The 21,480-nt window shown below is 41.6% G+C and overlaps 1 protein-coding gene across 1 annotated transcript in view; it reads right to left on the bottom strand.

The window, feature by feature from the left end:
* Positions 1 to 21,480, bottom strand: part of ARMH4 (armadillo like helical domain containing 4) — a 128,230-nt gene that overhangs the window by 79,082 nt on the left and 27,668 nt on the right. Inside the window, exon 4 of the mRNA XM_033851098.2 lies at positions 13,623 to 13,838. Coding sequence (XP_033706989.1) covers positions 13,623 to 13,838 — 216 coding nt within the window. The remainder of the gene's footprint in view (positions 1 to 13,622; positions 13,839 to 21,480) is intronic.

Below are 21,480 nucleotides of genomic sequence, written 5' to 3'. Positions count from 1 at the left end.
TTTTCCATGGTTTTCCCCTACCTCCTTTTCATTAGTGGATTAAGTAAATGAGTTGTTTTTAGAACTATCTGTGGTTTCTGTGGCTCAGCCCTGAATAGTAAGGCCTACCTAGCAACAGCTCTTCACTTTAGCTCTGTGTGCATGGCCTCCATCACCCACCCGCTTCCCACATGGCAGGGCTCAGAAGCCCAAGGTCGTGGTCCTGCAGGATGTGCAATACTTTATCAAGCTTGTGATAAACAAGGTGGTAGTTACCCTGGTGCCTGTGGCTGACTTCATATCAAACCTTATGCTGTTGGAAGCTGCCGACATTACTTGGAGCATTTATCCCCAAGGATTCATCAAAGCCATCCTGTTCCAAACAGTTGCTGTCCTCTTTCAAGAGGAGCAGCTTGAAATTCAAATCCCATTATTTCAGAAAGATTTCAGCCCTGCAGGAAAACTTAGAGGTGGAAAGCATAAATCACAATTCCCTCAGCTGTAAACACTCCTCTGTTTTAAATTCTTTCCCTGGGTCTTGATAATCTGGATGTTTGTAAAGTTTATTTTAAAGATTCTTCACATGAATTGAAACTGGGCATTCTTTGTTGGACACATATCTATATTTTGTGCCAGATTCTGTGGAAAAATCTTTCTGTCCAACAGAAAATCAGAAAAGTTCTTAGTTGGAAAATCAGAACTCCGTGGTCGTTAATTCTCAAATGCTGAAATGAAATGAACTGGCTGACTTCAACCTCACCTGATCACTAAGCTAAGCTTTGAGGATTTAGCATCTTCTTTTTATGATCTCAGTAGAGAGGGGGAAATTACTGAATTGCTCTATTTTCTGAAATGCAAAAGTTAAGTGCATTCTTTCTCTGATCCAAATTAAGGAAGACAAATCAAACTGGGGAGACTACAAATATTCCAGATTCTTAACACAGCAGACCTATAACATTGGATTAATTCACTTTAGCATCATGTAACTTCAAATCAAGAGATAAGGACACTGTTTTCACTACTTTCTCAATTTTGTTTTAACATAATTGGAAGCTTTTTTTCTTTTTTTTTTTTGCGGTACGCAGGCCTCTCACTGTTGTGGCCTCTCCCATTGCGGAGCACAGGCTCCGGACGCGCAGGCTCAGCGGCCATGGCTCACGGGCCCACCCGCTCCACGGCATATGGGGTCTTCCCAGACCGTGGCACAAACCCCTGTCCCCTGCATCGGCAGGTGGACTCAACCACTGCACCACCAGGGAAGCCCTGGAAGCTTTTTAACATCATCTTTGTTTACTTTCCTCTGTATTTTTCAAAGACGACAATTTATACTCAGTTTCTTCATTTCTGAAATTTTTTTGCAGTCCTCTCTGTATTTCTTAATTCCCAGAAGAGCCTACTAGATGTTTTCATATGTTACTAATTCCCCAGCTGAGCCTACGAGTGCACTGTGATTACAAAGAAATTAGTTCAGAGTACTCTCCTCAGATATAATGTGCCTTATCAATGTTTATATTAACTGTAGCTGATGAAGAGATTATTTTCTGGCTTAGTTCCAAGAATCCTTTTTTAGCTCTCCAAAGGAAAAGTGACTGCTGAATTTTCACATAAGAAATTCATTCCTAATGAATGAAATGTGATTTTTTTTCCAATTCTCTAATTCAATATAGTTTAATCATGAAAATACAGATAAGGGCTTCAACTTCTGGAAAGCATTACGTCTATTATCTCACACAGATCATTAACAGAAATAAAGATGAATGATGTGAAGCTGAGATATTTGGCTTTAGTTCCAGAAGGCTCTTCCTAAATCAACAAGTCCAAATTTACTTTTTTTTTAAACCTTTGATACAAGAACCTACGATCCAGGGCCTTTTAAAGGGCCTTAAAGACATGAAAAGAGAAAAAATTTGTTCAAAACAGAACCCTAAAACATTTAAAATACTATAAGTTTCTTCCAGCCAGAAGTGAGATACAAAAAGACAACTCAGTTCTCTGACTCAGGGAAGCAATGATCCGGTGGCAAAGCGAATCAGGTTTAATAAATTTCTCACTTCCATGTAGATGATGCCATGGCTGCTTTTATTCTTCGGCAGAAGCTATCAAAGGCCTTATCGCTATTAAGGCACCTAATTAGCTATTTGGAAGTTTTTTAAATGATTGATCACTACGAGAATGCAATCATTTGATTCTCACTGATTCAGATTCGAAGGTAATGAAGGTAGCTGGCCCAGCATTTTCAAGGTCTGCTCATTAAACGGTGTAGAATCACTCCAAGCTCATTCTAAAAACCCATTCTAAAATGTTAGATTGCTGCCCACAAAAAAGAAAAGGTAGTTACTCAACACAGTGCAGGTGTTAGCTAATGCTATGACGGTAATCATTTTGCAGTATATAAGCGTATCAAATAAACACGTTGCACACAATGTTATGTTAATCAATACAGCTGGAAAAAATAAAATAAAACATTAGATTATGTTCCAGAAAAAAACCTAGCCTCAAAATGTTATCTATGGCCGATGACCTGAAGGCATGCTATAATTAGTTCATTACTAAAGGCTTTGTAGATGTAAAAACTATTTTGAAGTAAGTAGAGAGAACCAGAGAAAGTTAAGATCACATGAAGTCCTACCTGTCATGTGATATTTAAGTTTAATCTCAGTTATAAGCATTATGGGGAACCCTCAGCACCTGATCAGTTACCATTTTTTCCACAAATCCAAGTAACTCCATTTAACATGCCCCTTCCCGTCCCGTCCCCTTCAGGTCCAGCATGGCTACCAGCTGGAAGAGAACCCCCTTTTAATCAATCAACAGTACTCAACGCTGAGTACTAGATATTGTGCACTTCCAAAAAAGTCCTAAGCAAAATGAGATGGTGGAGTGGAAATGAGCCCTACTGCCGAGAACGGCTGGGGGAGTTTCACAGGGGAGGACTGAGTGGGAGTTAGGGTTGCCAGGAAAGGCTTCAGCGAGAGCCAGGGCGGGGGGTGGGGGCAGACAGACAGAAAATGGAGAAGACCATCCCAGGAAAAAAGAATAATGGTAGAAAAAAAATGCCAGGTCCGGAAATGTCTGATGCATGTTCTGGTGACAGTGATTACAGCCCGCTGAAGGCAGAGGTCTTGGACAAAGCAGTCGAGAGAAACGAGAAGGGAAGACAGACCCCAGACAGACCCTGGAGGTCCTTGAATATATCAGGGGTGTATAAAAGAAACAAATACACTTATAAGAAATGCTTCCTACCCATGAACTGTTGAATCCCTGAGTTACCTGATGAAAATCTCTGATTCCTTGATTTTATATTCAATCTCTCCTTCACTTCTGCTGTGGTGTATTTTTAATTCGCACCACCAATCCTCTGAATTTCCAAAATAGCTCTGGCTTCCTGAGGCCAGTTTGAGAGGTTGGCAGTTCTTTGAGATCACACAGAACCTACTACTAAAGTACTGGAGAGACCCAGCGGCACAAAGATCAATGTTTTAACAACGAAGACTGATTTCCCTTCCTCCACACAGGAACATCCCCAGGGAAGGTTTATGAATAGGGGAGTTAGCTGCAGATGGGGCTGTGGCTGCCACTGTGCTCTCCACTAACTCTGTTCTACTAGTTTCCCTCATTAGCGTTTGAGACTTAGAGTTGACTCCTCACTAGTTTTCTCAAAAGAAATCTTTGGAGGAGAATAAGGGAATTTGCAGTGTCCCACAGCTGACTTGGGCAAAGGGAACTCTGTGTGTGTGTGTGTGTGTGTGTGTGTGTGTGTGTGTGTGTGCGCGTGTTAATGATCTGAGTTCTACCACTCTTGGAATTAATGAATTTCAAAGCCTCAATTCCAGTCTGCCTGAAATTCTTGGTGCAAAAGTCCTACATATAGCTGTGAAAAATCATTAACTGTCAGTCCTAAAAAGAAAATTTAACACAACCCACAAAGTCATCCATGCCATCAATCCTTTCCTCCTTCCAAATGACTTAACATTTCCTATGCTGAAGGAATATAAAAGTTTGACTGTAGCCATTATACATAATTGCTCATCAGAAGTTTCATGAACACCAAAATGAAAGAAAAAAACCCAGAATACATTACATTCTTTTTAGGCCAGAACCTGGTCTTGTTTAGCCTTGGCCAGCTATCTTTTTGATTTTTGGTTCAAGACAGGTGTCCTCAGAACATATCTGCGAGCACGGTTGGAAGTGGGCAGCAGGAAGGAAGTCTATTCACTTTTATGTATTTAACCTACTTATAACCTACCCCAGGCTAAAAAGAGGATTTATGGCTTCTAACAAAAATACCTACAATATAACAGGTTAAAAATAAATAAATGGAAAACTCAGGAAATAAATGCATTTAAAACCTAAAATCCTGAGTTTGTCAGATTTTTCACCACAGGCATGGGGACAGATTTTCTCCCCTAGAAATCTCCAACTACTGCTAATCTGCAAGTAACCAACAGCTCAAATGGAAAGATCTATGAAGAAATGATTTCTTGGACTTGGAAGGCATCCTGCTCTGCAGACCTAACATCCCTTAAGCACTCATTCTCCTGAGGTGGGGAGAGGCAGGGATCACAATCTCTAATTTAAACTTTGGCATCAGTGTGTCCTGCCTAATGTGGAAAAAGGAGGTCTACACCCGAGTTCTGCTCCTCTTGTCTCAGAAAAATAATTCAGTTCTTTCCAAAGAAAGAGTAAATGGCATTACTCTTAAACCCAGAAACCCTGGGTACCATCTGAGGACAGGAAGGAACTCCAAGTAACTCCAAGGCAGGTGCCTACTCAAGGAAACTCACATCTGGAGGTGCTCACTCATTCCAGATGCAGAGGTCAGGGTACAGACCTCCATGGTACAGATGTAGAAGTCTGTCATGTTGAGGCAGGAGGCAGACAGGCCCCAGGTAAGACACTTACAGCTGGCCTCCTGTTTACATTTCATGAAGCAGGAAAAAGTGGGCTTCAGGCCAGACACTCACAACTAGCCTCCTGTTTACATTTCCTGAGATAGGAGATAGGTGGGCTCCAGGTTAGGCATTTACAGTCAGCCTCCTGTTTGCACCCCAAAATGGACGTAACAACTGAAACAGGGTAAAAAGCCAGGCTTTGTCTCTTGTGGACGCCTTAAGATAACAGTTGTGGCAGAAGCAGAGAGGAGCCAGACCTTGTTTGAGTAAAGGATCAAGAGGCCATATACTTCCCATCCTTGGGGCAAGGGAGACACTACACACGCGCAGAAAGGCTCCTTGCAGGTCAAAAGTCAGGGGACGATGCCAGGCCACAGCGAGACTTGCTTCTCCCAGACGCCTTCACGTCAAGATCTATCTTGGCTGAAAGGTGCGTGCGCACCTAAGGGGAGGGTCCTGAGACAAATTAGCCAGGGGGGACAAAACAAGATGATTGGCCAGAAGGAAGACAAAGACCTGGAAAACTGCCCTTTTATAAAGGATTTAAGTATTTCCCAAAGGCGCGACTCTCTCTCTGAGTTTGCCCGTGCATCTTTCCACATGTACTTTGCTTTTCCAATAAACTTTTTACTTTTCTCTTTACCTTTTGCCTCCTCACGTGAATTCATTCTTGACAAGGCAGGCAAGAATTAGGGATCCAGGCCCTAGCCACTGCCCCCTGTGGTCTAGTGGTTAGGACTCCCGGTCCGGGAACTAAGATCTTGCTTCCAGCTACCGCTCGTGCTGCATGCTGCAAGCTGCCACTTACTGCTACGTGCATCCGAAATCAACATGACCATGGGCTTTCTGGGAAAACTAAACCATGGATATTGACTTTAATCTCAATATGACTGTAAAAAGCTGGATTTTTTTTTAAGGCACACTAATCCAATACACAAAAGATCATTACAAGCAATGTAAATCTTTACTTAATGGAGGTTCAATTCCTAGAGCACAGAACACTTCTGACAATCCTCTTTCTCCAGCCCCTTCACAAACAGAAGCTGCCTCACCCCAAGGGAACAACCAGCAGACCCAGTCTAGGGCAGCTGTGCTCCGTGGGTGGGACCCAGGTATCAGTATCTTGTGTCGCTCTCCAGGGGGTTCCAGTCAAGAGTGAGAACCACTGGTGAGGGGGCTTTAGCCAATCTGCCACTCACATCGTGCTGGTTACGTTGGATTAAGGTTTCTTTCCTTCTCCTTCCTGACACATATTTAACCACGTTAGCCCGGCAACTTCCTGAGCAACCTCATAATACACAGCTTAGCACGTTATATGCCAAAATACACTCACATTTGTTGCAGTGAAGAGTTGTTTGAAGTCTCACACTTCCCACTATCTTTTATGCAGCATCTTTTTCTTGCTGTCACAGCCCGTGTTGCACTATATTTAAGTGTTCAGTCTTAGCTACATGTTAAGTGTTCTAAAAGAACAAGAAGGATGATGGGGAGAAGAAAGAGAAGAGCTGACACGTTTGAGGACAAAGGCTCTGACTTTCTCACAGACCAATGCTCAGTTTCTCTAAGGCCGAACCCCCTCACCTTTGCCTACAGTTCATTCTACCTTTCTACCAATTCAAAACACATTCTCTTTCTTTCATATTAAAATCATCCTAAATCACCAGGTAATGAACCTGATAAATAATAATAAATCCACGATAACATCTTATGGGTTATCCTATCCAGACAGCAGATCTGCCTTTTTGTAAGGCCTTCTCAAGATATATTACTGCAATCCAAAGGAAGGCTCTTAATATTGAAGAGTAGGCACCATGTTCAAATGGGGAGGGGGATATAAATTAGAGATCACACAAGCACTCCCGAAGTCACACCCCAAAGATGGCTGCCCACTCAAAGAAACCCCCGGTTGTAAATGATGATTCAATTCCCCACTGTGTAATCGCTCAGCCACTGGCCTCACATCTATAGAACCATTCTCTGCCCCATGGCAATTTATCTCTTTACAGGTCAACCTCTCACTCTTTCCACAACATACAGCACACACTTAGCTCTATGAATGTCTGGTGAAAAACTAGAAACATGAATGCTCTTCATTCTTCTGCTTTCCACAAACAGCTCTATACTGTTAATTGAATACTTATCATGTTTTTTAAAGACGTCCAGAGAAAAATATTCCACTTCCTAAATCAGGAACCCCTCCCAATGTTAGATGCAGGCTTTTGAATAAAACGTGAAGACAGCTATAGTAATTCTGCACTTAACTAATTGATGGCTTTTGGAAGCCTTATCTATTCAGAACATCAACCAAACCATAAAGTGGCCAAAAAATGGTCTCTTCTTGGAACAATACCACCACCCTCGGGCCCTCATCCAGAACTCATGAATTCAAAACATATTTAAGATAAATATATTAGTTTAAGAAGATTAGTCACAGGATTCTTGGAAGATAAAAGAAACATGGATAAGAACCAGCCACAAGAGAAGTAAACAGAAAAACACAGAAATCATAGATAAGTATAGTGATTGACACACGCCCCCATCCATTCCACCAGTCATGTGATCACATTCCCCTTGCCAGTGATTGTTTAGAAATGAGCATGTGACCTAATCCCAGCAGATCAGTGGTGAGAATTCTACTGGGGGATTCTTGGAAAGTCTTCCTCTCTCCTGAGGAAGAAACGCAGTAAAAAGACAGTCCTCTTCTTTGTCTGAACAATGTCTTGTCTAGGTGTGACATCTGAAACTGCTTCAGCCACTGCAACTGTACGGAGGAGAGCCTGGGGCCTAAGTGAACATCCCAAGGAGGACAGTGCAGCAAGGTGGAAAAACATGAGTCACTGATGACAGCTGAGCTACTGAGTCAACTGACCCAGGAGCTCCATCTCTGGACTTCTTGTTTTCAGAGAAAATATATTTCTTTACTCTTTAAGTCAACTTAAGGTTTCTGCTACGTATAGCTAAAGGCATCCTAGCAGATACAGAATGCACAGAGGAAAGAATCACCAGACATTAATTACCTTGCAAATGTTTAAACATTAAAATGGATATGTTGGGCTTCCCTGGTGGCGCAGTGGTTGAGAGTCCACCTGCCGATGCAGGGGACACGGGTTCGTGCCCTGGTCGGGGACGATCCCACATGCCGCGGAGCAGCTGGGCCCGTGAGCCATGGCCGCTGAGCCTGCGCGTCCGGAGCTTGTGCTCCACAACGGGAGAGGCCACAACAGTGAGAGGCCCGCATACCGCAGTAGAAAAAAAAAAAAAAAAAAAAAGATATGTTGACTCAACTTTGCCCATATTGATTTTATACTTTTAAAAGAATAATCGTGTGATTTATTATAGTGAAAGGATAAGAAGTGGTGTGGGGGGTCACAGTACCTGCTCTCTGTACAGGTTCTTACCAATAAATTTGAAAATAAACTTGTTAAAAAAAAAAAGAAAATAAACTTGTTAGATCAGAAAAGAAATTGATTCTGCATATGTAAATAAAGAGCTTCCTATATGCTACTAGCACTTTACCAATCAATGCACCTCAGTCATAACATGGAACTTTCACTCCTGATTCTCTGTCCTCTATAGTTCAGTCCACAATCACACCTCCCAACAGCAAGATCAAGAAATTGGGCTCTCTCTCTCCAGAGCTTTACAAGCAATGTGTATGTGACAATACAGAAAACAGAAGTGCACAGAATTAAGCCGTGGATCTACTGCTTTGCCTCAGAAAGTCATCTAAGTTTTCTGCTCTTGTTACTGCACAGAAAATGAAACGATAATCTATTCAAAGAGTATGTATTATTTTTAGCCAATCCCAACTACGCACTTCAATCTGTTCATTTTTAAAGGTTTCTATGGGTTTTAGCATTTGCTTTGGAATACCATTCATATTGTAAAATAGGATGTGATAGTCTATAAATAAAAATAACCCACTTAAAAATAGGAATGAATAAGATGACCAATTAAAGTATAATTATATTAAACTGGATTACTTTTTAAAGGTCTCAATCTTTGCATTTTTAGTGATTCATTAAGAAAAAACTATAGTTAAGTTTACAACACTCACACTCAGACTACAGCTGCCACACAAGCTCTACTTCTAAAAGGAAGCTGCTCATGAAATACTTACTGAAATCTGTATTAGTTTCCTATTTTTGCTGTAACAAATTACCACAAACTTAGGGGCTCAAAACAACACAAATTTATTACCTTACAGTTCTGGAGGTTAAAAGTCTAAAATGGGTCTTGAGGGACTAAAAATCAAGGTGTCAGCTGGGTTGTGTTCCTTCTAGAGGCTCAAGGGGAGAATCCATCTCCTTGCCTTTTCCAGCTTTGGAAGCTGCCAGAATTCCTTGCTCATGGCCACATCACTCTGACCTCTGCTTCTGTCATCACATCTCCTTCTCTGACTCTGACTTGATACTTCTCACTTATAAGGACACTCGTGATCACACTGGGCCTTTGCAGAAAATCCAGGATAACCTCTCCCTCCCAAGATCCTTAACCTAATCATATCAGCAAGAGCCGTTATTCTTGGTACCACAAAATCCATCACAAATAGGGGAGGTTTCCCTCTATTGCACGTGACCTGAGAACATTTAGGAAACTGTATCAATGAACATTGATCCAGAAGTTGTCACTTATTTTGAGTTACTAGGAAATACTCCTGTCCCTCCAAGAAAAAGTTGGTGAGCTAATAAAATCCTAGACCCGGACACTACTACTCCAACCCAGTCTTCCCACAGTGGAAAAAAAGGAAGGGCTTGAAAGATTTGTTCCTTATTTTGGTTCCCACGAAAACGACAATGCTAAAAACATGTTGGCAAACTGAAGATATCAGGAAAAGAAGTGAAAGTAAAAGGTAGGAGACAACCAGGAAAATGGTAAGTTTTATTAAAAGGAAAAATCTGATATGAAATAAAAATTCAGGACTTGGGGAAATCACTTTAAAAAGCATAGCAAATCACTAAATTGGTATCACTAATTTAAGAAACCTTAGCCATGCATGGAGGCTGGAATCAGGAGGCAGGACAGGGGGACAGTAGGGCTATTTGTCCTGTGCCTCATACCCTACACACCTTAAAATGTAACTGCTATTAGCCAAAAACTGGGGAAAACCCAAATGTTCATCAACAGGTGACTAGATAAACAAAATGTGGTATATCCGTACTATTGAATACTACCCAGCTATAAAAAGGGAACAAATTACTGATACAGCCCACAACATGGTTGAATCTCAAAATCATTTTGCTAAGTGAGAGAAGCCAGATACATTAAGCCATGTATTATATGATTCCGCTTATATAAAATTCTAGAAAATGCACTCTAATCTGTAGTAATATAAGTAGATCGGTAGTTACCAGGGATTGGGGACTGAGAGAGAGACAGACTGCAAAGGGCATGAGGAATCATTGGGGGGACAAAAGGGAAGTGATGGAAATACTCTGCATTTTCAGTGAGATGGAGGCCACATGAGTGTAGCCTCCATCTTGACAACTGTCAAGACTCGTCGAATTGCATACTCTGAGTGCAGTTTATCGTATATAATTTATACCTCAATAAAGTCAATTTTTTAAAAATTTGACTCTTCTTCAATGGTAAATTTGTGTTGAAAAAGGCTAGAGCCCAAATGATCATGTTACCCTTGAATTGTAACCGCTACAGATTTTTCTAAGATTCATAGCCTCTCCAATTGCTTATAATTATCATAAATGGTAAGCCAGCTTCCTAAGTGGGGAAAATTGGCTTCCTGGACCACAATCCAGGAATAGATGCCATATGGCCTCCATAGAGTACCTCTGTACAAAAGCAACCCTCTCTCTAGTAAAGGGGTACAGTCCCTAAATATTCACCCAACCCATACTTAAAAGACTGTCCAACTGTCCATGATCCATGATCCTTCCATATTATAAATCCACTACCTGAGGAGTCACTTGATGTGTAGATTTTTGTCTTTGTGTTTAACCTCTATAATAAGTTACATTGGTATTTTGTATTTTATTTTATTGAGCTCAACCAGCTCATGTAGAACAGGTGCATTTCAGACTAAATATTTATTCACATGTTCCCAGGCCAGTGTTTGTGTTTGTTTTATAATATTTTGATAATATTTTGATATATTTATAAGCTTTTAGCAGTTTCATTTGATATGTTTTTTTTTGTTTTTCGGGGTTTTTTTTTTTGCGGTACACGGGCCTCTCACTGTTGTGGCCTCTCCCGTTGCGGAGCACAGGCTCCGGACGCGCAGGCTCAGCGGCCATGGCTCACGGGCCCAGCCGCTCCGCGGCACGTGGGATCTTCCCGGACCCGGGCACAAACCCGTGTGTCCTGCACGGCAGGCGGACTCTCAACCACTGCACCACCAGGGAAGCCCTCATTTGATATGTTTTTAAAGTAATTACTGCTCAATTACATGCCAGATTTGTTCAGGAAATAATTTAGTAAATACAGCGTTGTATGCACATGTATGATACCTTCTGCCTGTCCAGTGGAAGTCCATCCTTTATCACTTCCTCTGCTTACCATAAGCATATTCCACAGGAAATCCCAGGTACCTTTCAACTACAACCTTTATGCCAACCTAGAGGGTGATAATCCCAGAATAATTTCTCAGTCACAGACTTCTTCCCTGAATTCAAGACTCAAAATCGAAGTCCATCCTGGACACCCCACAGGCTCCTCGTATTCAATGTGCCCGGAACTAGCTCATCATCTCCCCAATACGCCAAGTTCACGTCACTCTCTCTATTCTCTCTCTTCATCAGAGATATCACGCTCCACCTGTTCGCCCAGGCTAAAAACCTAGAAATCATCCTCAACTCTCTATTTTTCTTCATCCCCCCAAATCAGTTAGTACCCGTGACGAAAAGCTCTCAGGTTGGCTCCTTTTTCTTCATCCCACTTCCTCTGCCTTAGTTCACGCCTTCGTTCCTCACATGGACATTTCATTGGTCTCATAAGCGGCCTTTCTCTCTCCCCAGTCTCACGCTCCTCCCCTGTTCCTCCACTGCACTATCACTAGAATGGTTTTCATAAAGGACAAGGGAAAGCCTCTTGGCAGTCACCGCTCTTCGTGATGCATCCTTGTTTACCTTACCTTTCCAGCCTTGTCTGCTGTTGTATCTCCTAGAGCTTCTTTTTACCCACTTACAACGTTCTTTGCCAACCCATCTGTATTATGCCATGCTCTTTCATCCCTCCAATGCCTCTGTGTATGTTCTGTCTTTGCCCTCTTTCTCCTGCAAGCTATCTCCTATTTATATATCCTTCAAGTGACAGCTCTGAACTCTCCAAGCTACTCTAAATGGCCCCCTTCTACATTTCTGCTCTGGCCTCCTATAACTCTACTTTTATTATAGAATTCATCCACCCTGCACTGAAGCCTTTACGAGTGGGCTCTGCTCTGATCAATAAAAGGCACTGCCTTGTTCTTCTCTGTGTTTCCAATGCCTTGCAAAGGAACGTAGTAGGTTTTCCATTTTTTGGATAAATTAATTAACCAAATCTAAAGGACAGCTCGTGAAAGAATTCTATAATGGAAGAGAAGATGACATTAAAGATCCTTATGCATGTTTCCTTAGTTTTAGAGATTAGGGAAAGGATTCCCCCTTTGACTGCAAACTTTTAAAGGTTTACCAACTTCAGTCTGAGCTTTGAAAAAAGCGAGAGAGCTTGTTTTAAACTACACGATCGTGTGATAAACAGATGATGCAACTTTCCCACTCCATACTCATTTTAATGCACTTACCCTTCCTCATCACTAATCTGAAAGAGTGTTCATGGGAGGAGAGGAGAACAATATTTAAGAAATCATATGTAATAAGATTCTGAATTGGAAGTTTCAACCGAGGCACCAGGATACACTAGTATGATATTCCAGAGCGAAGTCGAAGACCAACATCCCAATTTTCAATGAAATACTCCAAACGCTGGTTATATGACCCTTAAATCTAACTTCTGCTGTACTTAAGGTATAAATGGGCCTTTTAAAAACTAAAAGAGTTTCAGGGAGGAGATTTCTTTGGAGAAGAGGTCACTTCCCCTCAAGTCAAGAGAGTGAGGCCTCAAAGAATCACCCAGAGCATAATAGCCTCTCTCCAGAAAAAAGTAAGAGGAGACAGACAGAGGAACGTCCCTGCTGACAGGAAGAGAGTGTCAGAGTTGGGGTCAGCCTGCATCCGCGGAGACTCTCACCGAACATCCAGGCCAGGCACAAGAGAGAGTAAGCTTGGAGCTGTCTGGACACTAACTGCTGAAACAAGATTGTATTTGATGATGAAATGCAACCACGAGAACAAGCAGAAAAGTCATGGGACGGCTGCAAGCTCACCCAGAAGTGAAGGAAGGATTTCCCCAGGGAGGAAATTCTAAAAGGACAGAGGATGACAAAATCCATTTGTTTTCCGACTCCAGTCCGTTCACGCTGCTTGTGCAGCTGACTGGTTACACACAATTCCTCCCATTTTGGAAGTCCTCCCAAAGCCGACAGCTGTCCTCCAGCTGGGAAGGAAAGATGGAATTCCTTCCAAAAATTAGGTAACTGTGCTCTTCGTGGGCAGATGGAGACTGTCTGGAGCCTGAGTATTGAAGAGCATAAATATAAACATAGTGAAGAAAGAACTGAGAACCTTTTCCCAGCTGAAACACCCATAAACAGAAGATCCATTTTGTTCCATAATCTATGCCAATGAAGGAAAGCTGTCACCTAAGAAAACTAAAATGAGGGGAGATGGGAGGGAAAGAAACACACATGACTCTTACCCAGGCCCTGACTCTGCTGTTCCCACTCGATGGTGTCCGGCACCTGGTAGGTGGCTCCCTCCAAAGAGACCACGTTTCCCTGCTCTAAGCCAGGTTCCTGAGACATGATGCCAGGGAGAGTAAACCCAGGCAGCTCGGTGTCACCAGCCAAGGTCTCATCCAGAGAGTCTGCATCTTTATCCTCCTCATCTTCTTCATCCTCATCTTCTTCTCCCTCTAGGCAAGAAGAAAGCAAAGGGAACATGAAGAAATACAGTGAGTGCATACAAATGAATCTTTTGAAATGACCCAAACACTACAAAACAATCATGATTGGCCTTTTCACACAAATTGTATAGCTAAAGTTGAGCAACATGGGCTTTGCGGGATTACATGCCCACCGTATTCTCACATTTTAAACTTTCAAAACCACAGCTGCGTCAGATGATTATCACGCATCATGTTTACTGGGAGTCAAAGTTCAGGTAATACGGATTTTTGTTAAAGCCATATTTGTACTTACAAGGGTAGGAAACATCCTCTTCCTGTTTTCTGGAGATCATTAAAGATTTATCTGTTAGAAAGCACACTGAAACACTAACAGAATTTAAAAGGAGTGTTCCAATCTCTTTCTATCTCATAATACTAAACAAGAGAATTATTATGTTGGCACAGTTTTCTTTCTGTTCTTCTTCCACATTAGTGAGTAGAACTCACAACAGTGTTAAGTGAGAGGTCCATAAATCCACACCTGTATCTGTGCTCGTTACAGAGGAGTGACCCAAGAGACGGGAAACCATTACATCAACGTTCTCCATACAATTCTAAAGGGGACTGGGAAATGAAATATTGATCAAGGACAGTCAGAAAAGCAACACATGAAAAAAATCATTATCATTACCATCATCATAAGAGTTAAATTCACAGCGTGTCATCTGTGACGCTTCAAAAAGTGTTGGATTAGGAAACATAAGGCCCCCAATTTCATTTTATTTCATTAATTTTAATTTTCTAGGAATACTTTGAGCCCCCACCCACATCCTGAAGGCACCTCTGAAGCCCCAGACAAGGGCCCACAAAATCCACTGAAGGCCTTTTCCTTGGTCTCCCCGTTGGCTCTGAACACAGTGGTGACTGCAACAGGGAACGCTCTTTAGATGGTAAAGAGGAGAGGGAGGTGTAAAGCCACCCAAGAATTCTGAGACTTTCCTTTTCCTCTTCCAGACAATTTTCTCCACATATATCCCTTTTCATCTATCATTTACAGGTTTTCTTAACTTAAAAAAATATTACCTCTAATCTTTCTCATTCTTATATATCCTTTAACTTTGTGGGCCTTAATACCTGTCACTGTTCCAAAAATTCAACAAATATTTATCAAACACCTAGTTCCAGGCACTAGGTATAGAGCAATGATGTCTCTGCCTTGATGGAGCTGATATGTCCCTCAGGAGATGTACAGCAAACAAAGAGATATACAAATAGATATACAATACATTACACTCTGATTAAAACCAGCAAGAAGATAGAAAATGCCCGGTACTACTATTATAGATGGAGAGATCAAGGAAAGTTTTTCTGATAAGGTAAAGTTTGAACAGAGATCATAACAAAATAATGAATTCTCCTGTTTCATTTAGGTCATTAAGCATTCCAAGCAGAGGAGAATAGGGGGAACAGCAAGACCAAAACCTTGAGGCAGATGTCTGCTTGCTGTGTTCTAAGAATGGCAAAGAAGACTGGGCTGGGGGGCAGGAAGGACAGAGAGAATACAGGAAATGAGGGGGAAGGGGTAGGCAGGGGCCACATCTAACATATATTTATAAAGAATGACTCTGCTGTAGGGCAGAGTATAGGCTACATCAGAGCAAGAGACAAAGCAGGGAGACCCAATAGGAGGCTATTTCAAAACCCAGGGGAAAGGGAGAGCAGTGGTCAAATCTGGGATGTAATTTGAAGACAGAGCCTCGCTGATAATTACAATGTGCGATGTGGGAGGAAGACCCCACTTTACTGAAAATAGGAACGAAAGAATAAAAAGCAAAATCAAGAATTTTATTTGAGATATATTAATTGTGTGGTGGCTTGTGCCTATGACATACAAATGGAAATGTTGGAAGTCTAAGGAAGGTCAAAGCTAGAAATAAAAACCTAGGAATCATCGACCTATAAATTATATTTAAAGCCTTGGCACTGGCTGAGATCACCAAGAGAATGAGAGTGGATGAAAGCGAAGTGGTCCAGCCCAAGCCCTGGACAATCGAACATTTAGAGGTTGGCCAGCAGAGGGAGATCCAGCAAAGGAGACAGAAAAATGACCACAGGTGGCAGAAAAACTAAGATTGAAGGACTGAGTAGCAAACCGAGACTCTGGCTTTGACATTTGGGAAGTCATTAGTGACCTTGACAAAACTTGTTTCCTTGGAATGGTAGGGACAAAAGTCAGACTGAAATGCTTCCAAAGAAATTAGGAAAATGGAAGTAGACACAGCAAATAGAGAAAACACGAGAAATTTGAAAAAGAGAACAGGGACATTAGGGGGTAGCTGGAAGGAGATATGGGGTCAAGGGTAGGTTCTTAAAATAGGAGCTACTAGAATTTGCTTGTAATTGATGAGTAAGATCTGGTAGAGAGGGGGAAATTGATGACGCAGGAGAGAGGGGAGAGCGGCTGGAGGAATGTCCCAAGAGATGAGGTATAATGGAGAGGTTACACACATGGACCCTGGAGCCACACCAACTTATTATGGCTGCGTGATTTGGGGAAAGTTACTGAATTTTGGTGTGCCTCAGCTCTCTCACTGTAAAACTGGTATGAGTCCTACCTCACAGGGCTGTTGTAAGGATTACATTAGTTAATACACCAGGTACTTAGAACTAAGCCTGGCACGTAGTGGCCACCATATAAGGTTGGCTTCTTTGCTATTACAGAGAGGTGAGGGGGCCCAGTGCACGGCCTGCTCAACTACATCCTCCGCCGTAGCAGGCACAGGTGCCGGCGGGCGGGTAGATTTGGTGGTGGGAATACGTGAAAGTTATCATATTTCTTTTCTTAGTCAAATAAAAAACTGGAAAGGAGAAGAGAAATGGTGGTGGTTTGAGGCAACAGGAAAAAGTGTGGAATAGTCATCTTGAAGAGCCTGTGAGTGAATTCTTGGGGAAAATGAGGTAGGACTGCCAGGCCATCCTATGAGTCCACATAAGATATGATGTCATAAATTTAGAGTAAGGCGTGTTAAGATGATTGTGTGTTTTTCTTCAGCCACATTCAGCTGCTTGGGTGCAGGAATGGGTGGAGGGGTAGAGTAGGCAGAGACGTTTAACCAGAGTCAAGTTTTGCTAGGAGAGCTCAGTTGGGGAGGGGGGAGGACGAAGCAGTTGATTGTGTCTGGGCATCTCATGTACAGCATGGTGACTATGATTAACAACACAGTATCATATACTTGAAAGTTATTAAGACAGGAGATCTTAAATGTTATCACCATACCAAAAAAAATGGTAATTATGTGAGGGGATGGAAGTGTTAACTAACCTTACTGTGGTAATCATTTTGCAATATATATATATATATTGCAAAGTGCAATATATATATATATATATATATATAGCAAAATGATTACCGTGTGTGTATGTATGTGTGTGTATCAAATCATCACCTTAAACTTACATATGTTATATGTCAATAAAATCTCCATAAAGCTGGATGGTGGATAGAGAAAAAGTAACAGGGTCAGATTATGGAGAAAACTATCAAGGATCATCAAGACTATTTGACAATTTTGCTGACCTTCCTCCTATAGACAGAAATTTGTCATAGGCTAAAAAGAACACTTTATTATTTTTAAAATGTTATAAATCACTTTTAGTTATGTTTCCTCTCCACAAACCTAAGAGGGTTGTACTAGATGGAATAATTGTGACAATATGATACTGATCCCCTAAGAACCGCAAAGGCGAAGCCAGAGCTCCGAGCCATGGATTTCCAGCTCTCATCATTGAACCATTGTCCTCTGACCCAGCGGTCCCCAACCTTTTTGGCACCAGGGACCGCTTTCGTGGAAGACAATATTTCCACAGACCGCGGGGGTTGAGGGGAGATGGTTCAGGCAGTAATGCGAGTGATGGGGAGTGATGGGGAGCTATGGGGAGCGATGGGGAGCGATGGGAAGCGGTGGGGAGCTATGGGGAGTGATGGGCAGCTATGGGGAGCGATGGGGAGCTATGGGGAATGATGGGGAGCTATGGGGAACGATGGGGAACGATGGGGAGCAATGGGGAGCGATGGGGAGCGGCAGATGAAGTTTGGCTGGCTCGCCCGCTGCTCACCTCCTGCTGTGCAGCCCAGTTCCTAACAGGCCTCCAACTGGTACTGGTCCATGGCCCTGGAGTTGGGGACCCTTGCTCTGACCACCACCAACCACCAAGGACAACTTCTATTTGGTCCTCAATGTGTTCAGTTAGTTCCTCCTCTTTAAAATATAGAGCTAACTACATGATCCAGCAATCCCACTGCTGAGTACATATCTAAAGGAAATGAAGTCATTGCCCTGAAGGAACATCTGCAGCCCCACATTCACAGCAGCATTATTCACAATAGCCAAGGTATGGAAACAACCTAAGTGGCCATCAATGGATGAATGGATAAAGATGTGGTATATACTTATAAATATTTATATGTATTATGCATATTATATAATTTATATTATACCCATAAATAGGTGTAATATAATATAAGTATATTATAACATAAATGGAATATTATTCAGCCTTTAAAAAAAAAAAGAAATCCTGTCATTCGCAACATGGATGAACCTGGAGGGCATTATGCTAAGTGAAATAAATCAGACAGAGAAAGACAAATACTACATGGTATCACTTATATGTGGAATCAAAAAAAAAAAAAGAAAAGTCTAACTCATAGAAACAAAGAATAGAAAAGTGATTGCCAGGGTCTGCCGTTACAGGTGGAAATAGGGAGAAGTTGGCAAAAGGATACAAACTTTCAGTTATAAGATGAATAAAGTTTGAGGATCTAATGTATAACATGGTGACTACAGCTGAAAACACCATATTGTACAATTGAAATTTGCCATTAGAATAGAATTTAAATGTTCTCACCAAAACTAAAAAAGGTAAATATGTGAGATGATGAATGTGTTAATCTGATGGTGGAAATCCTTTCACAATGTATGTGTATATCAACTCACCAGCGTACACGTTAAATATCTTACAATTTAATTTGTCAATTATACCTCAGTAAAGCTGAGGGGAGGAATACAGAGCTATAAAAATAATGAAAGGGACCTCAAAAGTCATCTTCCTCCATCTTTTTGCATCCTGAGGAGAGGGCAGCATCTATGCAAGTCTACGCAAACAAAATGTTTGCTGCCTTCACAATGGGATTTGGAGGACCTTGCTCAGGTCAACGTGCCTCATGTCTCACAATCTCTCCCACACTCACCCCCCATGGTAAAGCCTTCCTTCTCCTCCCTGCGCTGAAATGCCCGACATGAGATGTCTAACTCCAAGTCAGACAATAAAACTGAGGAATACTCTCTCCAGAAACACATGATTGAGTAATATACAATTATTCAATTGTATATTGAGAAAGGGAAAGGAAGGACCCTGTCTGACGTGTGGGGTGAAAGAGGAAAGTCTTCTCCTTGTCCCAGCAACACTGATCTTCAACACAAAGAACTGTATAAGGTTTACTAGTTGTCACTTTTAATACCTGAGCAAGCCTGGGGAGACAGCTATAGAAAAAGGAAGTTTCAGAAACTGTGCAGAGAAAATAGGAGGGAGACAAGCCTTACAGGAGTGAGAGTTCTCCTTTAGTCTAGCTTTATCCCCTCATTATCTTTTTCTGCCAGGGAATTTTCTTATTTTTTAGGAGGCCACAACCATTTTGTAGCTGTTAAACATCTTTAGTAGAATGTCACCTGTACCCTGCTGCAATTTCCAGTGGAATGTTGACTACTATTACAGATCAGTAACAAAAACAGGTATGATAACCTTTCTAATATTAGCAAAATAAAGTATTTTACAGCAGCTTGGCCCAGAAAGGTGAAAAACTATTGGATAAAGGAAGGACAATCTTGTCCTCTGCTGTATCACCAGTGACTAACCCAGTGCCTGGCAGTCTGTAGCTCTCAGTATTTGTTGAATGAATGGATTGATGGAGGAATGAGCAGTCAGTGAGCTAGATCCAGGTTTTTAACAACTGGATCTACGGAAACACACAATAGCATTTAATAAGCAATTAGTAACACATTCCTCTGAGTAATCTTGCGACAAGCACAAAGGCAACATATCAAATGGACAGGTACAAAACAACCCAGAGTTGTATGCATGCTTCTTCCACTAATAAAAACTAAAGAGAAAGTCATCTGTATTTAGCCAGTCTTTCCATAGTTGCATCTAAAAGAAATAATAATGTTATGAACACCTCTGAACATAAAGGACAATCACATGACATAATCATTCAGCAAATAAAACTGTGCCAAAAACAATAACAGGATCCCCGACTCAAAGAACTGAAACTAAACGAAGAACTCATTCCAATAACACTACCAGGTTATATGTTAAAGGCTATAGGGTAATGCTTTCTGAATTTTGTAATTTGGGGTTAAGATAAACCCAAATTTTATTTTCATTTATCTGAATCCCAAATAAGCATGTGGATCATAAACATAAAACACACACGCACAATTATTCCATACAAAGATAGCACAGAAAAAGAAAAAATGAACCTTTAAAAATGCTCTTGGTTTACCATTTATAACAGATACACCTCATATATCAACATCTGGCAACAGTGATCAGAGACTGAAGTTATATTTGTCCTGAGAATCCCTAAAGAACACTGCAACCCAGGAAGGGAAGGTTCAGAGAGTTCAGCCTAAGAAGTTTCTTCTAGTCATGTCCCCTGGAATGGAAATTGCATCCTCGTAACTGATGCTTCTTCTTCCCAGGTTGACTGGACACCGATTACTTCATAAAACCAAACAATAACGCTGATGCTAACAGCAATCAAAGGGGCAGTCATGATGGTTTCCGAGTAACCACCTCCCGTGAGAGGCAAAATCCTCCCACCACTTCGCACTGCTCTCACTCCCAAACACCTGACATGGATTACATAAAATCCCCTGGTCACTCGTGCTGAACCAGCATCTGCTCAAGGCATCCCACTGAATTCAGGATGCACAGTCAGGCAATGACTAAAGCTACTTGCCGTGGAGTTAATGGATTTTTCCGTAGTACTCTTACCAAGATCAAGTCACTGGCTAGCATGTCCAATGTCAAGAATTCTGACACCTAACAATAGTGAGAAAACCGACTTAGGTGTCAGCCAAAGTACATACACAGGTGTTTGGACATAGGCAGCTCAGCCTGCAACAGGGTCTAGAACATGGTTTGATTTCTGATTGATGGGCTTGAGGTGAACTGAAACAGTTAAAATTAAAACCGTAAAACATTAAATAGAGATGCCAAGTTACGTGCCACATGGCCAAGAGATGCTTGATCATATTAAGTAGTGTGGCAACAGCTCAAACAGAGAAATGGCCTGTTGCAAGTGGCAGGAAGAAAAAAAATATATGTCTAGACAGTATCATCTCTAAGTCAATTTCATGTGTCTGGCCACTCTCTGACAGAATCTCTTCACAGCTGTTTCATAACCCATAACAGTACCTTGTACTTACATGGGGCTTTTCTTCTGAGGAAGTCAAAATGCTTTGCAGGCATTATTCTCCAAATGTACACAGCTGGCTAAGGACAGCAAGTTTTATAAGCTCTGTATTACTTACAGCCTACTTCGCTGGTGATATAACTGCCTCGGGTGCTCAAATATCACAGCAGAGCCTCAAATGGGTTTGTTAAA

This window comes from Tursiops truncatus, chromosome 2 (assembly GCF_011762595.2).
Source record: "Tursiops truncatus isolate mTurTru1 chromosome 2, mTurTru1.mat.Y, whole genome shotgun sequence".
Lineage (NCBI taxonomy): Eukaryota > Metazoa > Chordata > Mammalia > Artiodactyla > Delphinidae > Tursiops > Tursiops truncatus.
The sequence above is the reverse complement of the archived record's forward strand: the minus strand, read 5'-3'. Positions and strand labels throughout refer to the sequence as shown.